Source organism: Genypterus blacodes, unplaced genomic scaffold (genome assembly GCF_046128005.1).
Source record: "Genypterus blacodes isolate CSIRO-AG114 ecotype Tasmania unplaced genomic scaffold, CSIRO-AGI_Gbla_v1 ptg000147l_1, whole genome shotgun sequence".
Lineage (NCBI taxonomy): Eukaryota > Metazoa > Chordata > Actinopteri > Ophidiiformes > Ophidiidae > Genypterus > Genypterus blacodes.
This window is the reverse complement of record NW_027466949.1, coordinates 1091388-1114030: the sequence shown is the minus strand read 5'-3', so window position 1 is coordinate 1114030 and position 22643 is coordinate 1091388. Positions and strand designations below refer to the sequence as shown.

The 22643-nt window shown below is 46.5% G+C and overlaps 1 protein-coding gene across 1 annotated transcript in view; it reads right to left on the bottom strand.

The window, feature by feature from the left end:
• Nucleotides 1–21792, bottom strand: part of spred1 (sprouty related EVH1 domain containing 1) — a 30927-nt gene extending 9135 nt beyond the window's left edge. The window contains exons 1-4 of the mRNA XM_076165567.1: nt 20818–21792; nt 8786–9050; nt 4949–5117; nt 1147–1193 (exon numbers count right to left, since the gene is read on the bottom strand). Of these exons, the coding sequence (XP_076021682.1) occupies nt 1147–1193; nt 4949–5117; nt 8786–9050; nt 20818–20849 (513 nt within the window). The 5' untranslated portion in view covers nt 20850–21792. The remainder of the gene's footprint in view (nt 1–1146; nt 1194–4948; nt 5118–8785; nt 9051–20817) is intronic.
• Between the last annotated feature and the right edge of the window lie 851 nt (nt 21793–22643).

Below are 22643 nucleotides of genomic sequence, written 5' to 3'. Positions count from 1 at the left end.
CCCTCCCTCCCCTCACTGCTTTCTCCTCTTCTAGTTCACATCAACGGGGCCAAGTCAGACACTTAGGGGTCAAAGGTGACAAGGAGCCCCTGGCAAGTGTGCAATAAACTCATTGCTTCTTTATTCCATTTGAGATTAGATTAGAACACTTGCCTGTTTTCACCTACTCTGTAATAAGAAGTGGAACAGGTGACTAGTATTCCTGGAACAGGGCTGATATCTTAAACAAATGAACGTGGGTGTGTAGACCTGAAATGTACACCTGCCTGCTGTTCTCCACCAAACAGACCATGGGCGCCTTCAACACAAACGAACAGTCCATAAAGCACTAAAGCTAGGAATGAAGCAGAAACACACGCAAGCGCTAAAGCGATAAAATGACCTCTAGCTCCTCTCAGCCTATCAACAAAGACCGCACCGCATTTGAACACAGCAGCGTTGCACAACCTCAAAATCACAGAACATTTTCACCGGGCTGCTTTTCAACAACGTCTCCGGAGGCGGTGGTTATTATATTGCCATCAGTTGTAATATGAGAGACAGCTACAGAGGCACGCTGATGGAGACAGGTAAGCCCGGTCTTGTACGTTCGCTGGCCGACGCCCAGCTTCACCTCGGGGTCCAAAACGGCGGCGGGTGAACACCTGTAAAGGCTCTATCAACGATTGTTACAAAAGCGAGGGTGTTCGCACCTGGCTGGGCTGAGGTTCAAACATGTGGCTCGGGTTCTGACTATGGCTCTCCTTCTGTTAGAGAGGCCCGCAACGTTTGAACTGCTCTCCCCCGTGAGCCTTACAGCAGAGCAGGGCTTTGCAGTTGTGGTTGGGCAGCTGTCTCGCATATTACTAAGGAGGGGGTCCCGTCACCATATAAGCTCGGCGGTCCATGTAGCTCACCAAATCCACAGACCTCACTATTGTGTCTCCTCGCTCTTTAATATTGTAGGTTATGACACAATGCAGGGAGGTCTGAACACCAGCATCCATGCATGATGATTGCACTCTGGCTCTGCTTGACTTCTAGTGCAGTACTACCTACATTGGTTTGGACATCACAGATGAAGCACTGAGGTACTGATACTTAGGGTGGTCATGCATAAAGGTCAGACACCCCAAAGAGAGATCTCCCGACTTTGACTTCTCTCACCTGTAGTCCGTCGTCCAGCGCATCCCCTTCCCCAAAAGACCGACAACCTGCAAGAGAGGGAGACATGTTAGATAGATGTCTTTGTCATTTTAGAGGACACAGGCGTACCAACAAATTTAACCATTTTTTGGATTGCGCAAGAACATTTGGATTGCGCTCCGTACAAGCTCCTCGAAAGTGGATCTGAAATTTCCATAGGACGGGATCCAAAAATCATGTCATGCTGTATTTTTTGCATTCATCAAAAACATTTCCGTGTGAGGGGACGGCCGCCCCTCCTGCAGAGCATGTTGGAGCCTGGAGAGCCGAGTGAATCCAGGTTATGACGCAGTATTTTGTCAAATGAGAATAGGCCAAGACTTCTGCTTTCCTCTGCCTGCAGCCTAATGGGGAAATGAAAGCTGCACTGTGTCAGTGGGGCACACAGAAGCTAATGAAATATGCATGCCTGGAAGAATGCAACCCCAGCCCCATGTGCCATTTCCCCATCAAAAACATCTCGTCCACCGACGCCTGAAACGGAGCTTGTGTTTCATGTAATGGACTGACCATGTTACAGCTTTTAATCATCACACACAGAACGAAACCGGCGTTGTGGACAACACAAGCACAAAGATTAAAAATACAGAAAAAAGCTGTATTTCTTTGACTAGATTCAGATTATTACACTACAAAATAGCAGGCTGGTGTCTCATAATCACTGACGGTTTGTGTTTGTTTGTCACTGCAATGACTCAAACATTTTCTATCTGATTTGCATCAAACGCAGCAGGTTGGCTGAGGTTTCGGCTCAGGACCTTTGCTACTGACTTACATATTTAAATCATCCAGCGTCAAGGTCACAAGGCAAGGTCATAGACGCACATGCATTTCTGAGCATAACTTCCTGGGCAAAGCCAAGTTAAACACACAACATGGGCTGATGCACCATTCAGATGTTTACAGCCCACAATTTGAGCTTTATCTTTTAGAGAAATCGGCACACCGCCTTCTAATCAGATAAACAGGAAGTGATCTCACTAATCGTATGTGTGTGTATCTCTGCCTTAACTGCAACCAAAACGTTTTGTTTCGTCCAATGCCAAACTGGAAGTGAAGCCGTTACTTAGCAACACTTAAACATATCAACATGAATTGTCATATACTACCTTTTGGCTGTGTCTTACACAAAACGGTTCAGGCTTGTAACCCGTAAACAAAGCTGATAGCTAAGATGTCAAGCAGGAGTGAGGCTGTGGTGCAGGTGTAGCAGTAGTTGAAGTTACTGCTCAGGTTCAAGCTTGTTGACTGATACTTGCACACACGTGTTATGATCACTTTAAAGCCACACGCAGCTACCTGATGAAAGCAAAGCTAGCAGCAGCCATCATAGTCAAGCAGCTGAAGGAGCCTAAACATGAGACGGGGGCCTGAAGGATCCACTGGCAGGAAGGATGAAGAGGCTCATTTTAAGATGTAGGTTACTGTAGGGTGTAGGTTTAAGATGTAGGTGCACTTCATTAGGATGGCTAGAGCCTGGTTTGAGTCAGAGAGGCATGGCTCTGTGTTAAGCCAGGCAATGCAGCGCGAGGTGCAAGCCGTCTGTGCCATGGAGGATGGAAGAATTCACTCAGCTTGTGTTAGACAGTCTGTCCATCAGTCAGTCTGTCTTTGAATCACATGGTGGGAGTGTGTGTTTGTGTGTTTATGTGTGTGTGTGCGCGCATTTCTCTACCAGAGAGGCTTCCTGCAGCACGACTCTGGCAGTGCTGGGCCGCGGAGCTGCCTGAGCCATGTGCCCAGCGTTGCCATGGCAACAGAGGACTGCAAGACTGATACACACGCGCACATACACACACAGGCAAACATATTCTCTCTTACTCCCTCTTTTCTCCACACACACACGAGAGACAGAGAGAAGCGGTCCGGCAGCAGCAGAACGATGCAACAGGAATACAGAGAAACCTGCCTGAGCTGAGGAGAAGGCGTTACACAACACACCAGCGGAATACAGAAGAAGCAGGAGGAGAGGGTGAGAGAGAACAGAGGGAGGAGAGGACAGCAGAGGAGAGAGAGGGAGAGAGAGAGAGAGAGAGAGAGAGAGAGAGAGAGAGAGAGAGAGAGAGAGAGGGGGGGGGGGGGGGAGGGTGTTTAATCATACTGCTATCAGAGATGTTCAAGTCAACCTTTTCAGAGCATCCTGTTATGTAAACACTTTTGATACACTCCAAGCCTGAGCCAACACACTCTCACACCAACCAAATGGCCTTGTAGTGTGACCTCCAACGGGGCACAGTCTTCTCCCCTCATATATCGATATTGCGATGAGTGTTTCTAGCGATCGGTGATTCATTGTTCTCCTCCTCCTCCATCTTAAAGCGGACAGGGGAAAGCCACCGCAAAGCCGGGCCCTGCAGCGATTAGCCGTCACCGATACCAGACTCTGTGTGTGTGTGTGTGTGTGTGTGTGTGTGTGTGTGTGTGTGTGTGTGTGTGTGTGTGTGTGTGTGTGTGTGTGTGTGTGTGTGTGTGTGTGTGTGTGTGTGTGTGTGTGTGTGTGTGTGTGTGTGTGTGTGTGTGTGTGTGGACTTGTGCCCAGGAAGTTCAAATCTGAGATAAACGCTCGTGGGCAAGAAGCTACTGATGCCCTGCAGTGATAAGCCGGCATGATATGTTCCGCTGTGCCTCCTCCTCTACTCCCCAGGGTTCCCGGGTCTGGAGAGTACAGGAGATTACAGCTCCCCAGCCGCTCTCTTGTGCAACATGGAGCCGGGTGGCAGATTGCTGAGCTTGCACTTCTCCCCGCTAATTGGATGACTTTGCAACCTCTGGCACTGTGCTGAAGAAAAAAAAGTAATGCTTATCACGACCCGAAGCTGCTAACTCAATTACGCCTGAGTTTAATACAGAGTTTAGCGTTGAAACGTAGAAAATACCACGTGTTACAGACGGATCAAACCCAGTCCCCAAACACAAAAACACGCTCAGGTTTCTCCTGACTACAGCTCCGTCCCCCGTCTCAAATTCCCCCGCCCGCTCCGCGCGTCTCTACCTCCGTCCGTCCCCGTCCTTCTCTCGCTCTCCTCTATCCGCCCGCTGCGTGGGCGGGCATTGCCCTGCCAGTTTCACCCCAGGGGGGGGTCATGCTCGGGTGAATGAGCAGGTAACAGGAGGGTCATCAACGCTAATCAACACCGTGCATCTCTCCTGGAGCAGATGCCAGGTCAACCATTACAAGCCGGTGACACACATGCAGGAACACAGGCTGCAGACGCAACCGAATGAGGGCCCCATTAAGCGATATGAGGCTGCCAGTCACTTAATACTGCCGGTCAGTGCCAGGGCTTTAATACATAATTCACACTACGCATTTGTCTGCCATTGTATTTGCCCATGTCAGTGCACACAGCTTCTTAAAGGTTATTTTGTCTATTCTTCTTGTCGTGGGCTGTAAAGTGTGCTGCCATTTCTCCCTCTTAACAAAGACATCCTGATCTAAGAGACTAACCCGAGGGGGAAATGAAGTAAATACTCCCATATTTACTCGCACAGGATGGCTGCAAACCCTGGTGTCGTGTTTGTGTGCGGGTAGCAGATTGTTCGATACCAAAACAATAGCCGATGCTGGATGCTTGATGTGGAAGTTAAGTTGTGTTCCGGTTCGTTGGCAATGACTTTGTTATCTCCTACTCTCTGCTCTGAGCTCTGAAAACACACATGCAGATACCCTCACTCATTCGAACTCCATGCTCCAGGCGTCTTCACCTGCCAACACACACACACACACACACACACACACACACACACACACACACACAGTCACCTTGGATGATGTCCTCAATAGCTCGGCGTATGCCCCGATCAAAAGCGCGGGCGTCAGCAGGGCTCTGGAACGTCAGGCCGAACTTCTTGTCATTGATCCTCCAGTGGTGGAAAATGGGGGTGACCTTGTTGTATACCAAGTCTTTCTGCAGGACACACTCCAGCACCACCTACACACAGAGAGAGAGAGAGAGAGAGAGAGAGAGAGGTACATGATAGTTAGGAGCACAAAAATACAAAATAACATTACGGTTGAAATAAATTGTATCAAGTTAAGGTCTGAGAATGAGCTTATGAACTAAGAGGGGAATGCAGATGTAAATCTGTCACTTTCCTCTTCACCCTAAGCCATTTAAGTATGTCACAATCAATCAGACCAACAACATGAGGAAGGGAAAGAGAAAGAGAAAGAAGGACTGAGGGGGGAAAAACTTGCCACTGAAACTACACATCACTCCAGATCCTAAGCCCCATACTTTCACTTTTTTGGGGGCTAATTTGTAAAACACATTCTAAATGGTGGGGTTTTCATTACAGATGATGATAAAGTTAGAGCTGTGGTGGTGGCAGGAGAGGGGGGGGGGTGGGGGTTGAGTATGTTTTTCGAGCTACCCAGCCGAACTGTGCGGCAGGGAGACTGTTTCCAAAGCCTATGATTAATCAGGGCTACTGGGCCGCCTCCCGGCCTTCCTCTAGACAGATTAAATGAAACGAGAGACGGCCATTACAGTCTTTGAGGTTTTTCACAAACATGCACAAGAGTGGCTTAGTGGGGTGTGAATGTGCGAGTGTGTGTGCGTAGTAATCTGAACGAGAGAACGTGCGAGCAGAGCCTCGCCGCATCGTCATAGCGCAAAGCTTTGTTTAGAGGAAAACACGACACACCGAACCATCTTGACCCCAGAAGCCTCCGCCGGCTCAGTCAACACGCACACTTTAAAAAGGTGTTTAAGGTCACGGCTCTATTGTGAGGCTGACAATATGGGAGATGCAATTGAGCACTTGAATTGTTAATCGTGCCGGTTGATACAGATGCACAAGTTTTTGTACACCGGGTAACGCGGCGTCTGTAATCACGTTGCCTGCTTGCTGCATTTATGTCTCTCCAAGAAAGAGAGGGGCAAGGGTTAAGCCTGTGTGTTTATCCAGAGCCAATGTATGAGGGGAGGGAAGAAGAAAGGGATGGATGAAGGAGGAGGGGGTGGCGAGAGAGAGGGGAGAGGGAGGGAGGGAGGGAGGGGGGCTGTGCCTCTGGGGCTGATTGTGGAGGCGAGACTGAATGGAGCCGGAGCAGGTAAGGTGAGCGCACGGCAAGGCCAACAGAGGAGGAAGTATCACAGTTGCGTGGAAGGACGACACTTAACACCACATTCCACACTGGGCCCGGAGAGAAGAGAGGAGGAGTCACGCTGACGGAGAGGAGAGGAGAGGAGAGGAGAGGAGTGTTGGTATGCACACACAGACAGAAGAGGAGAACCACTGGGAGGTCCACTTTACATCAACCATCAATCAATCCAGTTATCTGGCCTGCAGGAAGCTTACCCAACACCAATTCGGAAATAACTTCCAATGCTCTTACAGTAATCAGGCGCGAGTCGCTGCTTGCATCCTACAGTTATTGATGTTAATTAAATGAAAGTGTTTCAAATCATTTGCGTGTTTATTCCGGTGCTGTGGACTTCATCCAATCTGACAAGCACAGAATCTGCCGGTCAGTCTTCTTGGATAATTCGTGCCGTGCAAAAATGTCAAGCGTTGGCGTTTTGCAGGTGTGCGAGGACGTGTGACGGGTTTATCATGCACACACACGTGAGCCATGTTTTTGCTGGTGAAGATGAGTGGGAGCAAGTAGGCAAATGACGAAGTTAACAGTCGAAACAGACCACTGTATTGAGTGGACCCTTGCCCCGAGGCAAAGCTATTTTAAGTGTGCTTATTCAGCGCTGTATTAATCAGAGAGAGAGAGAGAGAGAGGCTATGAAAGAGAGAGAAAGAGAGAGAGAGGGGTGGAGCGGTGGAGAGCCCGAGACGGAAAATTGTCATAATCTGAGAGCCGGCGTGGTAAGTAATCATCAACCAATTAGATCTGTAATTTTAAACAGGGTCAGAGAATCAGAGAGAGCGAGAGGGAGAGAAAAAGAGAGAGGGAGGGAGAGAGAGAGAGAGAGAGCGAGAGAGAGAGAGAGGGGAGGGAGGGGCGAGGAGGAGAGTGATTGGTAGCTATATGGAGAGCCAGCTGAGTCATCACCGGCACACTCTGTGCCGCATCACTGCGCTTATAGACACATCCCCTCCACCTCTCTGCTCCCTTCTCCTCCACCAGCTCCAGCTCCATCCCTCTTGCTCCATCTCTCCCCTGCCATTTGTTTAAATACGGATATGTATTTTGTCAGACTCTCTTGTGTTGCGGCGCACAACTGCTCGCTTCATTTCTACCTGGCCGATCGTTCCTTTCGTCCTTGTCTAGTATTGCCCATCATGGTTCGGCGGGGCCTGTGCACTTGGTGTATCACTGGAAATAGGCAAATGTCTAAAACATGCAACAGCCTTTTGTTTTCTTTATTAGAGATAAACAGCAGCAACAGCCAAGCTTCATATCAAACACTGAGCATCCTTATTTTGTCTCGCTGTCATATTCTCTGTCTGTATTCCTCTGATGTCCGCAGACTGTTGGTGGCGCTGTGCTGTAGTCGCCGGGTGGCATCTCGGCAGACGTATGCACGCCGGGGATCGTTTTTTGTGGTGGCTCGTTTTCGGGACACGACCACATCCCGGCGCACTTGTCTATACCCTGGGTCTGACACAACGGCATTCCTGTCACACCCTTTCCTGTGCCAGATGCACTCGGGGTAGCAACGCGATAAACAAAAACACGCCGCGAAAACACACATGGTTGCGACTGTGTGCGGCCTCGGTTGAGCTGAGGAAGATTGAGGGGGGAAGAAAGAAAGAAGGCGGTTTAGACGCTTCGTCATCGGGAGCCAGCGGGATTTGTGCATCATGGTGGCCCCCTGTATTCTGACGTCTGACGGACGGCTTCACGCAGATTTATACTTTCATTCCCACAGATTTAGGATTATCCCGGTGTATTTAGCAGATCTCTTTTATATCTCGTTCAATCATGGGGAATGACCGAATGACAATAAGGTCACAAGCGTCCCGGAAAACGCCTTCATGATTAGTTGTTGTTGTTGTTGTATTACTTTAATTGTGAATCTCGGGTGAATTTTGGAATATTTCAACTTGCATACAGACATAATTAAATGCATGTGTGTTTCTGTGTATGTGTACATTGTGTGCAGTGTGTCAGATTTACGCTCGAGTGTGTGATTGTTGATGAAAATGACGAAATGTTAATAAAAACGTCGCCACACTTGAGCTTGTGGGAAAAGGCGGCGAATTCCCTCCTCTATCCCGTCCGTTAGATTCCTTCAGAGCGCTTTGTGTCTTTCCCACATCCCTCATCCCACATTCTCCTTTCCTGAGTAATCTGCCCTTCTCCCTGATGATGTCATTATGCATCACAGCATCACGCAGTTTGCTCCTATTTTCAGATACCTGCGCCGTGGAGTAAAGCCAAACAACCACTTCCTGTGTGAATGTTTCCGTGAATGTGTCCGTGTATGTGTGAGTGTGTGAGTGAGACACAGAGAAGGGGAAGTGGGAAAGGGGCCTCGTGGTAATCTCATCCCTGAGAACGCAGCGTCTTTCTTTTTCTGCCTCCGAGCTTAGAGGGTGTGAGAGAGACGAAATGACTACACAATAAAGAATCTTTATGTTTCCCGGTACGCGGCAGAGAGACTGAAGTCATATCTGTGTGAGCTATCGGCCTCCTTACCAATTTGTCTTTGAGCCTCTCGCCCTTGATGTGGAACTCCACAGTGGTGGGGCTGGGGCTGGGGCTGGGACTGGGACTGGAACTGCTGGGGCTGAGGTTGCTGCTGCTCCCCGCGCTGCCGCCGCTGTGGGTGCTGCTGCTGTCCTCCACCCGGCCGACCTTGTAGACGGTGACACAGCTCAGACCTCCGCCGCCCATGGGAAGCCACCCGCCGCTGGAGTCATCCCTAGTCATGACCACTGCTCTCACACGCGCATAACTGTCACTGCGAAGGGGGACAGAGGAGAGGAGGGGGGAGATGAACGGTGGGGGTAAAAGAAAGAAGAAAATCATTTAAAATGACAAATGAAATGATATCCATTAGGCCTTGACTGTATGTTGGAATTCACAGCGACTCAAAACATCAACATATTACAAAGATACCCGACGCACACATGGCCACCGAAACATCAAATGCTGTTCCGCTTGAATTGAGGAACATTCTAGATAGAGAACACAAAGACTGAGTCAAAGTTCAGCAAGTACAAAACCACACCAGGCCTCCTTTGATCCAATCAAATAGACAAATAATAAACTAAAGCTAATAAACTAATGGAGAACTTAACGTGGTGGAAGAAGCAGTGCGTAAGATACTAAAAAACACCCAATTCTGAGAAAGAGAAAAAAAATTGGATGAAATCTAGACTATTGTGTCTGTAGTTTAAGGTCGAACAGAATATTGGTTACTATTTCTGTCTGCCAAAGCCCTTGGGTGTATGTTTAACCCCGGCCAGAGGGTGACTGACCATGTGGCTGAGATCAAGCTCTGGCTCCTGCTGGCTTCCAACCTTTACCCGAAAGCACATTTGAAACGACACAACAGGCTCCGGTGGCATCATCATCTTCACTTCCCTTTATCGCCGCCGCTTTCTCGCTCATATTCCTCGTGTCGCAGGAATTGACACGGTGACTCAGAACAGTGTAAGAATGTTTTTTCGCCCCAATTAGAATATGACTATACGGGCGATTCTGGAACAGCGTATACCTCCGTGTAAGTTCCTGCAGATGCGATGCTATTTCTGTCACTGAAAAGGGGAAAAACAAAGCAATGCTGAAACATCTACAAGGGTTATCTGCTGAATGATGAACTAGTTGTACAGATGGATTAGATAAAACTAAACACCACAGTGCACAGTAAAATGAACACATGTGCGCATCGTTCAAATGTTAAATTAAGTTAAAATGCTTGTTAAAGAGGGTGGGAAACACTTCAGCGTTGATATCGTAGGAGAAGTATCACTATAATGGTGCCAGTCTAGCAATAATCTATCACAAATGACCATAATAGCTCCACATCTGTCCTCCAGTCCCTCCAAAAGCCTCTTCTGCCCATTCCGTCCCCTCTCTGCAAGTCAGCGCTTTCCCTGATTAGGTAACAGACACCACGCAGGGGCCACCGGAAACGACAAAGGTCAGAGTGCGCTGAGGGCAACGCTTTGCAGATCCTCCTGGTAACATATTAAAGACTCGGTACACTGGGCAGGATCAGAAAGGCCAAGACGCTTGAGGAACAGGGACTGCAGCGGGGTCTTTCCGTGACTACAACCGCTCTCTGGCCTTCTGGATTTATCAATGAAGATGACGTCAAAGGCGTTTGGTGCAGAATTCCTTCTCTGCTGGGGCCAAACAGTCTACTGTACTGTCTGCTGGCAAATGGATAAAGGGCTAATGTATTACACAGTTAACCAGCAGCTTCTGCTCGCACGGGGGAAAAGGCCTACGTGACTCTCCTTTAACCGCCGCTCCTCTCTGAATCTTGGTCCCACTCAATAAGGGTAACCTTTGGTCCCCTGCCTTCCACACCCTTAGTCAACGTCAGAGGCCACATTATCGGTTAGTAATTAATCTATGAGCCGCTGAGCATTAAACGCTTTTCTCTGCGGCAAAAATCAAGAGATTGTGGCTCAACCAAACTTCCCTCTGAAGATTAACAACGATAAACAGCTCAAAATAAGTCAAGACTGATTAAGACTTTAAGACCTAAAACACACACACACACACACACAGACACAGACACAGACACACACACACACACACAGACACACACACACACACACACACACACACACACACACACACACACACACACACACACACACACACACACACACACACACACACACACACACACACACACACACACACACACACACACACACACACAATCAGGTCCTGTATGAGGAAGTCATGCTCAAACACACACACAGAGGATTTGTTTCTGGTCACTTCTGGGATCAATCGATTATAATCAATACAAAAGTAGCACCACCATGTTTTGGACACATTATCCCACCATCTGGATTAAACCTTTATCTCTTTTAACAACAAGTTTAGGGAAAGCTTCAATGAAACACTCGCTACTTGTTGAACACCAGTGAAGCAAATGACATAATTTCTCCTCCAACTTATCAAACATCCTATGAAGACACTTAGATTTTTCATCAGTTCTGAGAGTTCTGCTTTAATTCCGAGTAGCATTCCTCTGTCATTACAGGAACCTGTGAACTTTGGTCACATTCACACAAGTGGTTAGATGACATAGAGGCCATAACTCCGCTGCCTTCCAGAAAACGACACGCTGCTACCACTTTAAAAGGTTACTTTCAGGGGGTTTTCGGTCCAACTCAGCATATATAACAATACACTCGGAAATTCAGAAAGGCCGCTAATGGTTGGTAACGTGATAAAAGAATGACATGGCATAAAAGGGAAGTCATGTTTGTTTCTCCAGTAGGTCTCTATCTCTAACAGGCGGCTAAACGTATATCCTTATAACATATCACTTGTAGTTCTCGTGACTTATCAATGCATCCAAATAGTCCTATAGACAGACTGAACAGTGTAAAATGGGGTTGTGATTGATGATGAAACAAGTTTTCGCACCATCTAAACAGAGAAATGTTCTGATACACCTGCTCTCCCTCCACAGAATAATAAATCCATGTTAGTATCGATGAACTATTAAAAGCTTATCAAAAATTGAGAAGTTGGGTGTTTCTTTTGTACTAGTATTCACATCCAGCTTCTGAACTGTGAGGATGTGTGCTGTTTTATTTCCCCATTTTGTCTCTTTGTAAACCAAATACTCACTTCTACATAAGAGCAAATTAGTCACTACAGGGATTTTGGGAGGATTTGTGTGCTCAGGGTAGGCAGGTGGGTCTGGCTCATGGACACTTTAATGGTGTACACTTTCATCTCGTACTTTTGGATGATGGCTTTGATGAGAGACAGACAGAAACAACAACCGCGACCAACTCCCCCCCTAGACGCACCCTTTGTGTTTACGCCTTATAACGGCGACAGAGACGCAACATGTCGCATCGCAGGAGAATCTGTCTCACACCGGGGGGGGGGGGGGACATTTGGAGGATTCTAACAGGCATCTTCTTTACAGGCAGTTTACTTTACTGCCTACAATACCGCTGGCGTTACACCCATCTATGGCCCCCAATAAATGATGGGGGGGGTGAAGGGTGCAGGAGGGGCTGTCAGTCAGGCAGGGGTCCCTGGGGTGAACAGAAGGCAGGCGGTGGTGTCGCTCAGCCATGACCAGGGCACAATGACCAGGGCCTGACCCTTCAGACCAACCATCACACACATGCCAGCAACCATGACACTCACAGGGAGGGGTGGGAGGGGGGGGCTGGGCCCGAGGAGGAAGTTGAAGTGAACTGTGTGTATGTGCATGTTTCACACCCGCCACAAACATCAAAACATACGAACAAGAGGAATATCTATAACGAGCTATGGTGTACATGTGGTGTGTATTATTAAGTTGTAAGTCAGGAAATCAGACATTTACATTTCTCTTCAAAACATAAAAATCAAACATCAATCTAGGGAAGTTTACTTCTTAAAAAGCTCCATCTGTTTCTCCTCCTCTCCTTTCTCCTGCCTTCCTTTTGGTAATTTCTCATGGTGAAAACAGACAGTGGTCAGGACAGCTATTTGGTGCAACCTGCTGTGCGCGCGCACACGCGCACACACACACACACACACACACACACACACACACACACACACACACACACACACACACACACACACACACACACACACACACACACACACACACACACACACACACACACACACACACACACACACACACACACACACACACACACACACAGAGTTCAAAGTGGGATGGCGGAGACAAAAGCTGGCCTCAACGCCCCTCGCTGAGAGCACACAGTCGACTGGACACACAATTGAGAGCGGAAGCAGATCAGCTGGCTCGGGCCTGTGAGCAGAAGGAGGGGCGGCAGGGGGGGGGGGGGGGACCGGGAGAGAAAAGGAGCCCCCACTCCAAATTATTCCAAGTTATTCTGCTGGATGACTGACTTCATTTCCGACCAAAAAGCAGGAGAAAAAAACAGAGGGAGGGGTGAGAATGTAAAGGCGGGCAGCTGGGGGAGGAGGGGGGAGGAGAGGAGAGGAGAGGGAGGGTGTGGATGGGAACAGGGTGGAGACCGAGGGTGACAGTTTGCAGCTCCCAGTCGCATTTAAATATGGCCTTTTCAATTCACAAAAAGGATGAGAAGAGGCTTTTTACTATCCACATGAGGCAATACCAGAATTAAGAGAATGTCACTATTTTTAAGACCATTTCAAAGACAAAGTAACCCCCAAAGAACTAGTTTGACATGGCTGAAATTAGTCTACAGCCTCCACTGGTGACACATCCTACAAAGTAATTCACAGGGTAGATATGGTGACAAAACACGTCAGTCGTGTTGGCCTTGTACTACACACTAACACAGAAGAGAAGAGAAGAGAAGAGAAGAGAAGAGAAGAGAAGAGAAGAGAAGAGAAGAGAAGAGAAGAGAAGAGAAGAGGGAGCACGTGTGGCCCAGGCAGGCCCGGGCCTTGAGGCCGGCTGCTCCAGTGTGTGGTGGAGAAGGGGGATCCTGGGACAACCATTTCCTAAGCAGACAAAGTGGCCGTTTGTCTGCTGCTCCAGCCCATGGCTCATGGCTCGCTGGGCTACAGCATGCCATCATGCTCTGCTCCTGTCGCAGCTTTGGGCTTCCCACCCCTGACGAGGAGGAGGAGGGGTTGAAAGAAAGACAGGAGGAGGGAGAGGAGGGTGAGGAGGAGAAGGAAGAGGAGGAGGAGGAGGAGTGCAGGAGGAGAGAGAAAGGATGTGGCCTGAGCCCTGGGTGTTCGCCAAGTCACCCTCCCTTTCCTCCTCTCGCCCCCCCTTCGCCTTCTATCCAACCCCTCCCCGGGCTGCTTCTCTCTACACAATGGCTGCTTCTCTGCTGAAATTTCACGTTATTGGATCCTGGGCCTGAAGTTTTGTGCTCCCACAATGTCCAAGCAGTGGAGCATGCAGTAGGGGAGACACACTCTGCAAGCTAAGGGCTAGAAAACCATTCCTCCTTTCATTAGCATCAGAAAAAGAGAGAAAGCCCCCCCCCCCACACACACACACACACTCCTTTTCCATTACCCCTTTTTCTCGCCATCTCTCCCCTGTATCAAAATTGGAGGAGGGGCCTGGTCAGGCTCCACTAGACCACTTTGGCTTCTCGGACTTTTGCGGGGGGGGGGGGTATTCATTGGAAAAATAAACACAAGCTCCTTATCCCAATCCGATTCTAAAGATTATCCTCCGTAAGGAAAGCGATCGGCGGGAACGGGGAGATTGGCCGCTCTGGGTGTGACTCATTTTCTGTGCTAAACGACTGTGTACCTACAACGCCAGCTCAACAGCTGTTATCAAAGATGGAATAGAAATCTTCAACATCCTCTTAACTGCCTCCGTCCTGGCATGAAGTAAAAGTCTTGTCAAGAATGTAGCCAAATTCAATCCATCCATACTAATATTTCTGTAATTGTCAAAAAAACCCTGCAGGCTTGTTTATGCAACGGAGCTAGAATAGGCAGTTTCCTCCACGGCGATTGTGCCTCATTCAGAAAATAACATTGAATCTGAGAACAGTTGATTCCAGCAGTGCATCTAATCTGAACGGTGCAAACCAAGCAGCCAATTAGCCGCGGTTCAAATCCCCTCAATAACCAGTGGCAAGCTGAAGGACGCGCACGCATTCCCAAAACAAACACCAACACGACCAACATGGATGTAGTGCAAATTATGACATGAGGCCACAACAGGAGACCTTTTTCCAAGAGCTGTCAGACAGCCATTAATAAAACCTTATTAATAAAATGGTAAAATGGCAACAGAAACACAAACAGCCAGCCTGCGTCTCCACTCTCCAGCCTGCCACAGTAGCTGCAGTGAAAACCAATACGTTGGCTATAGAAAGAGAAGTGAAAGAGAAATTTACCCTATCTCCTCTCAACACCTCAGGCTGGTGGTGAGTCATCTCCCTCACAAGAACATTCAGCTTAGCTACCAACTGACTCAGAAAAAAAAAAAAAAAACAGAACAAGCCTACTCTGCTTCTGCACCACACAGCAAATCTGCACTCACATATTATCATTTTTTAAACCAACATTCTTCCCCCCCAAAATATGACGGAACATGACGTGAAATTAATCACAGTGCATTCTGGCAGCATCCATGGTAAAACAGCGATTCTTGGACAAATGGGCCTGTAGCCAAACCAAAGATAGACCCAAACCTTGGTGCCAAACTGCTCGTACAGACAACGGTATGGCATTGTTGATTTTCTGCTTTTGCAGTTGCTAACCAACCCCCCCATTACTGGATTGGGTCTGTGACCCCTACAACAATGTTCTGGGTGCTGTTGTGCTGTGGCACTATAATAAATCAAAACAATCCCATATGTGTATCAAATGCCAAAAAACTATTGTCAAACATCAATCAAAGCCACATATTGAGATGATCTTAATTTTAACCACAAGCATTTGGAAAATTAAAACCCTACGCTTGCCATTACAAAAAAAAGGAACCGCAAATTTGGACTGCTGCGGCGTCTCTGGTCTGCTTTGATGTTCAAGTAGACCCGAGGGACCCAGGCGTCTTATCGTCATAGTTACTGCAGAGACTATGAGACCTGGGGGGCGAACGGGAAACTGAGGGGACAAGGCAGCCGTCTAGCTGTGGGAGAAACCATCAAAACATCTCAGAAGCAAGTTGGGAACGAGAAACCACCAAACCGTGATGATGGCCCATGGCTGTAAAGAGAAACGGCTATGAAAGGAGTTGTGAACTATCACAGCAAGTCCCGTTATTGAAAAAGGAGCATCTCAGCAAAACTTCATGAACCAAATACTGCATCTACACCAGTCCAGTCCTGAAATCAATAACAATCCCATTCAAGCAGGTTTCTAAGCACACGTAAGCTGGCTGACTATCTGACTGAATCTATAAAGGTCTGAGCCGAGTTCAAAACATGGCTGGAACACAACAAGAAAAAAACCGGACCAGAAAACGTACAGAGCAAATTATAACAGTTATAGGCCCAAAATATGACAGAGTGGCCTCATAGACTTGAGAATCATTCATAGATCTCACACAGTTATATTTGCTTAAAGGCACCAATCTAAGAACAAGAGCCTATCTCTCACTGAGACACATACACATGCCAAATGTTCACAGAGAAATAAACACACAAGTATGTGTGTGTAGATGCACACACACAGAAACCCCTTCCTGTTTTCAAAGAGTTTGGAAACTCAATCAAAGACACAAGGTTTAGGATTTACATCTGTGCCCTTTTATGTCTGTGGCCTTGCAGGAAAGAACCATCGCAGCACAGCTGCAGCAAAGAGCTCAAACAAGGCCCAGCCTTCATGCTCCTGCATGCAGCAAAACTGAAAACAATATCCACAATTCAGACACTTAGTGCTAAAAGCACTTCTTAGAGACAGTGAGATATGGTCTGTGAACATCAGAGGCCATCCTTGAGAAAGAAAAAGGGCATGCCTGCCTCTCTGGGTGCTGTGAGGGTGAGACAACAAAAAAATGTGCAACATTTGTAGTGTAGAAATAACAGCCTACACAGCATAAAGGAAGCACAGGCCTATACTAGACCTTTATTGTCTTCAAAATTAGATAAATGGTTTGAAATATGCTGCATATACACCACTGACATATACGCCAGTTTATGTCTGCTCTTAAAATATTTGAAGAGGAAATGAAAATTATAAGAGGGAAGTAGCTCAGGTTTAAAATACACAGAATCTGGGCCCATTCTGGCCATAGGAATGGAACAGTTCACCGCTATACAAGGCCTGCTCAGTTTGTTGGCTTGTCTCACTTACAGCCAGTCTAGGGCTTCCAGTTTTACAGAGGACAATTATGTTTTATCATCGTTGTCATTGAACAACTATCAAATAAAAAATGCATGACTGCAGTTAAAGAAAACAATGTATTGCACGCTATAAAAACAACAGTTTCTAAAGGATGTATGGTGGACATGCACGTTACTCTTATGACCTGAAAGCATGGCTGGAAACTGATCAGGTCAAAGGCAGTTAATTGTCCTTAGGTGTATTTATCACGGAAGATAGCACATTTGGGTACAGTAAGACACTGTAGTCACAAGCAATAGTTCCCCAAAAGAATACAGAAGCAAAACCAAAGATGTGTTCAGCTCAGCAGGCTTTGTCAAAGGTAACACAAGCCTGCAGCTGAAAACCAGCTAGTGAAGCTTAGTGTTCACGGAGGTCATATACAACAACTGGGAATAACCCCAAATAACACCGCCTATAAAAAGGTCCAGGAAATGATTTAGCCTAACATAAGGGCCACAGGATATAGGCAATTAACCAAGCCATAAAGCACTAGCCTTAACAGCTGAAGGAGCCGTCTCCCTTTGTCGTTTCAGGACACGATGCGGGCTGTTGGGGAGGAATGTGTTTGGGAAGCTCAAAAACAGGAATGGGAGTGCAAAACAGCCCTCAGGTGATAAGATCGCAACACTCACTTTGGCAGATAAAGCGCTGAGCTGTCAAATCAATCACAAAGATTGGAAGAAGACACAATGAGAAATCACTAAAGATCACCTGACTGGCAACGGATAATACCACAGTACTGTAGGATTCATAAATAAGGAGGCCGCCTCACAAACGTTGAATGGACTACAGGAGCTATTTGCCACAATGCCTGGATTAATCTAAGCAGTTGATCTTTAGTCTCTCTGATACTAACTGAAATTTGCCTTCCTGGATATGAATAAGACTATCAAAGAGAACTGAAACTAATGTGGTTCCCTACAAGAACATTGTTCTGGAACTATAAACCTGCAAATGTGAATTTTGAGCTGTTGGTTGTCATCACAACACAAATCTCCCAGACAGATGTAATGTGGAAAACCACACTTTTCACGTGTATACAATGACTCTATGAAAAGACAGTATTTACAGTACACAAGTAAAGAGTGCGAGTAGGAAGAGGAAGAGCGGAATGAAAAATGACCTCAAGAGACTACTGCCCTCATTGAGATAAATATTTTAAATAAACCTGACATTTAGCAGTGGCTGCTTGGGTGTGCTTGAAATAAATCTCCAACGTCTCTCGGTGTGATCAAAGTTCTCGTCTCCTAAACTAGAATTAGCCTTTGCGTCGCACCCGTACGCTTCCTCCACCGACACACATCCCAAAGAGGACGCAGACCAAAAAATTGGACGAGGCCTCGGCGCGTCCCGCCAAGGCCAAGTGACATGTTTCTCAGGAAAGGGCGTGCTGTGTGTACACCAGCTTGGCTTACCACCTATCAATCAGGCTCAACCACTTCACGGCTATCTCACAGCCACGTTTTGTGATGATCTTCTAAATGAAACCTTTGCCGCTCAAGCTACACCAGAGCCAAACACATTACTCCTTCATTACGCTTGTACAAAGAAGCGCAAGATTGTCAAGATTTAAACAATTTACATCCACTAAACAAAAAGGATTTGAATGGACAGGATTTAGCTAAATCATTCAACATGATCATACATCTGAATTTACCTTTAAACCCCTGACAAGTAGGTGGTAAAGGTACAGCGCACAATGTGACTACATAAGAAGAAACACACGGCTTAAATAATGTATTTGACTGTTTCATTTATAAAAAAAGGACCAAACTCCACATATCTGAATTGTAGTGAGTACTTGTGTCACAGGGGGAGGATATTAAGGAGACTGTCTTTAACAAAAACAAATGGCTCAATGCTTGGTATTCTGCTCACTTCATTACAATGAATCATACCACAGCCAGATAGCTGGTGGACTCATAGCAACAATGTTTGGGTCTGCTCTCGCCATCTTAGCTGCTGCCATTGCACAATGTGGAACAAACGCATCAAGGAGCCAGCACGCCACTGATCTGTATCCTCAGACAGCGTCTCTCAGTGGGTCCTGGAGGCCTGGAGGACCCCCCTGCGGTTGTTGCACAGGTACCAGAAGAAACTAAAAATCACAGATGGACTCGATCAATGTCCTAAAATGTCATCCTTCAATCTCACGCATTACATCTAAATGAAGCTAAATCCATTATAAAAAAATCTGCTCTGATCGGTTGGATCACAACACAATGCAATCAGAAAGGGCTGCGAGGGATCAATGGAGAGCTGTGTGGAGGCGTTTGATCCGAAGACAGAGAACCTCCTGACATATGTTACATAAAAACAACACGGATCCAGTTCAAGGACAAAAGCCTCCACGCATGAAATGAATTCACCTCGTCGATGCTAGATAGCTGGAGTGGGGGTGGGGGGTGGGGGGGGGGACATCGAACATTAAAAGCGTGACACTGTAAACGGCTTTAAAAAGGCATATGACTTCCTCTGTGACAAATATATTATCAGAGAGAAACGTCCGGGGGGGAGGGAGGGGAGGGGGGGGAGATAAAACACACGCACGTCGCTTTTCACGCAACATAAACCCACCGTGAGACGCGTTCCATTCTGCACAGAGAAACGCCAAAAAAAAACAGGAAATGTGATCATTGTGTGATCCCGTCGGTGCAATGCGAAACAGTGTAGCGCCGCTGTGAATGGGCAGGCAGGTAGTTTATGAATGGAGGGGATCATGTGACCGCAGCACCTCCCGGAGCAGATATTTCTCACTGACTGTCAACAAGCGCACACAAGGGATCAGCCCCATTAAAACAATACAGAACCGAGCAACTCGGTATCGGTGCGACCAACGTGGTTACAGAAACACCTCGCACACGCACACACACGCTCACACACAGCAGCACCCGTGACTTGTGCCGACTCGGGCGTGAATGTAACGCCGTTTACAGCATGTTTTTTTTTTTATGAATGGAGATTGTGATATGCAAATGAGGGCGATTGAGAAAAAAAATATGGCATCTTCAGCTTTTTTGAACGCTCACACTGCCGCAATCGTCGTTTTTCATGAAAGAAAGACGAGGAGGAAGACTAGCGACGCGATTTATAACATTATTTTTTTTAATCGGTGGTTATATTCCAAAGCGAAATCATGGCGGACAGCGAATACACACACACAACGAGATATGAGCACAATGTACTAAACTGATATTCATGTGGAATTATATAGAGATCCGATTCGGTGTTGTCAACGTTTCCATAACGACTGAAGCCATCAGAAGCACAGAAATCTATAGGCATACAATAAACATCCAGAGCAGGTCGCTTCGTGGTTAAATAAATTATAAACAAGCTACGTGAATATGGATTTAAATATCATCAAGGTGCCTTAATATGAATATACAGAATATTTAAAAGAATTATATAAAGTATGGAGGGAAGATTGGTGTTTTTTCGTCAATGGGCCTTTAATGCCATCGCTTGACAGGCACCGTTCTTATCAATCTCGCCATGTAAATCCACAAAATGTCTTCATGTAACCACCCCAAACCCAAAACAAGACGCGATCACGACTGAGTTTAACCATCATTTCAAAAATAATAATATCAATACTGCTGAAGATGATGAAATAGCACAACAGTAGTCGATAAGAAATGTCATTTACTGGGACAGCGGTAGTACACAACGCACCGAGCAATGCGTGTAGGATAGAATAGATAGATATGGACTTATTATGACACCTAAAGGGAGAGGATTGAGGAGAAAGTACTTACTCGTTGTTTGGATTTGTTGAATCTTCACTCATTTTTTTCCTCACGGGGATCCAAATCCTAGCAATAGCATCGACGACGCAGCGACGGCGGGATAAAATACCACAAATATCACCATTTTTCTTTCACATATGGAAACGGACCCCCCCTTCCTTATTGTGGACAGTAAGTAAGCGGTGTGGACTCGGACATGCCTGCCTGCCTGCCTTGCCTGTCTGCCTGCCCCCAGACCGTCCCTGTGTGCACCGAGCGGAGCTAGCTTCGTGTTAGCTTGGAGGGGGCTTTGCCTAGGAAACTAACGTTAAATGGCGAGGAGGAATGACAACCGTTGATTCATTTTATCCTCCCTGGAAGTACATTCCGACCACAACAAACGGGCCATGAGCAACATCCTCTTCAAACGCACATCCTCCACTTTCAGAAAATGTAGATATCCTTTTCAAAAACGTTGTAATTGTTGCGGCACGGCGGCGTTTAAGCAGGTTATTTATGGCTGGCTATGTCGGAGCATCCATTCGCCCCAACTTCGGGTCCAGGACAACACACTTGAAAAGCGCCGTGCAAAAGCGTTGCTCCTCCGTCAACGTGTCCGAGTGAATTTTGCAAGTAAAGGCATCCAAAGCGAGGGAGAAACGATTCGGTCGTGTTCGGTACCGGTACTGACTCGTACAGTTGAAGGTACAGACTAGAAATTCCCTCGAGAAGTTGGCGAACATCTGCTTTAATCGAACTCCATTTTCAACTCGGGGGGAATGAAACATCGGAAAACTGGGCGGATGTGTCGACCCTCGCTTGAGAAAATTAGTTAGATCCTTCCGCGACGTAGGAGAAAACACAATTTACGTTAAAAATACGTTCTAGAGACTAACCATATATCGCGTTATATTATATAGCAGCTTGTATTCTATAATTATGCGTTATATTGCGGTAGAGTGGAATAATATAGACATATTCGCCTCTAAAGTTGACCTAAAGTAGTCCCCGCACTTCCCAAAAGAAGTTTCCCTTCAATCACGCATTGATACGAGAGGGAAGCGTCTGTGTGATAGCACGCAAAGGAGAAAATAATCTGGAGGAAGGACTAACACACACACACCACACACACACACCATACACACACACGGTCATTAACAATTTCTGTTGTTTTCTTTCATTGAGCATTTTAACTGCGATCTCCACTTTAAGAAATACTTACGTAAAATTATGGGAAATGCCATAACCGCACATGACGTATGACACATGGATTACGTCTCATCCCCATAATGATCTATATCTACTGTCAAGGCTTTATATATTTTTTGTTTATATCTGATTTAGTCCCTATTAGCATGACTATATACAAATTTGCAAAAAACAAAACATGAAACCACAGTTATGTTGTTTTCAGGATTTTAATATTTTATAATGATAGCATAAGATTATAATATGTCATTAATAATTAGGACATAAGTCAGTATTCAGTTTGGTATCAATCTAGATGAATTTCTGCCACATCTGCACACACACTGATACACAGACACACACGTTCTCTCTGTATCTGCCTCTCACTTGTCATTCCTGTTATTGTACATAGGCATCTGGAACATCTTTCAAAATAAAACACAAGAAGAAATGACCAGGAAATGCCCAGTTCATGTATCTGTGTTGCTTATATGCAGAATGTGTTTTAAAAACCTCTTGAATACAGAGTGAATCTATGTCCTGGCTGTAAAAGACTTAAACGCTATTGGATTTCTGTGCTGTGTTGAACGGCGAGAGATCAGGCTAAATGATTCTGCCCGGTTGTCATAGTGACAGCATGTTGTGTGAGAAGTTTCTTTGTATTTCCC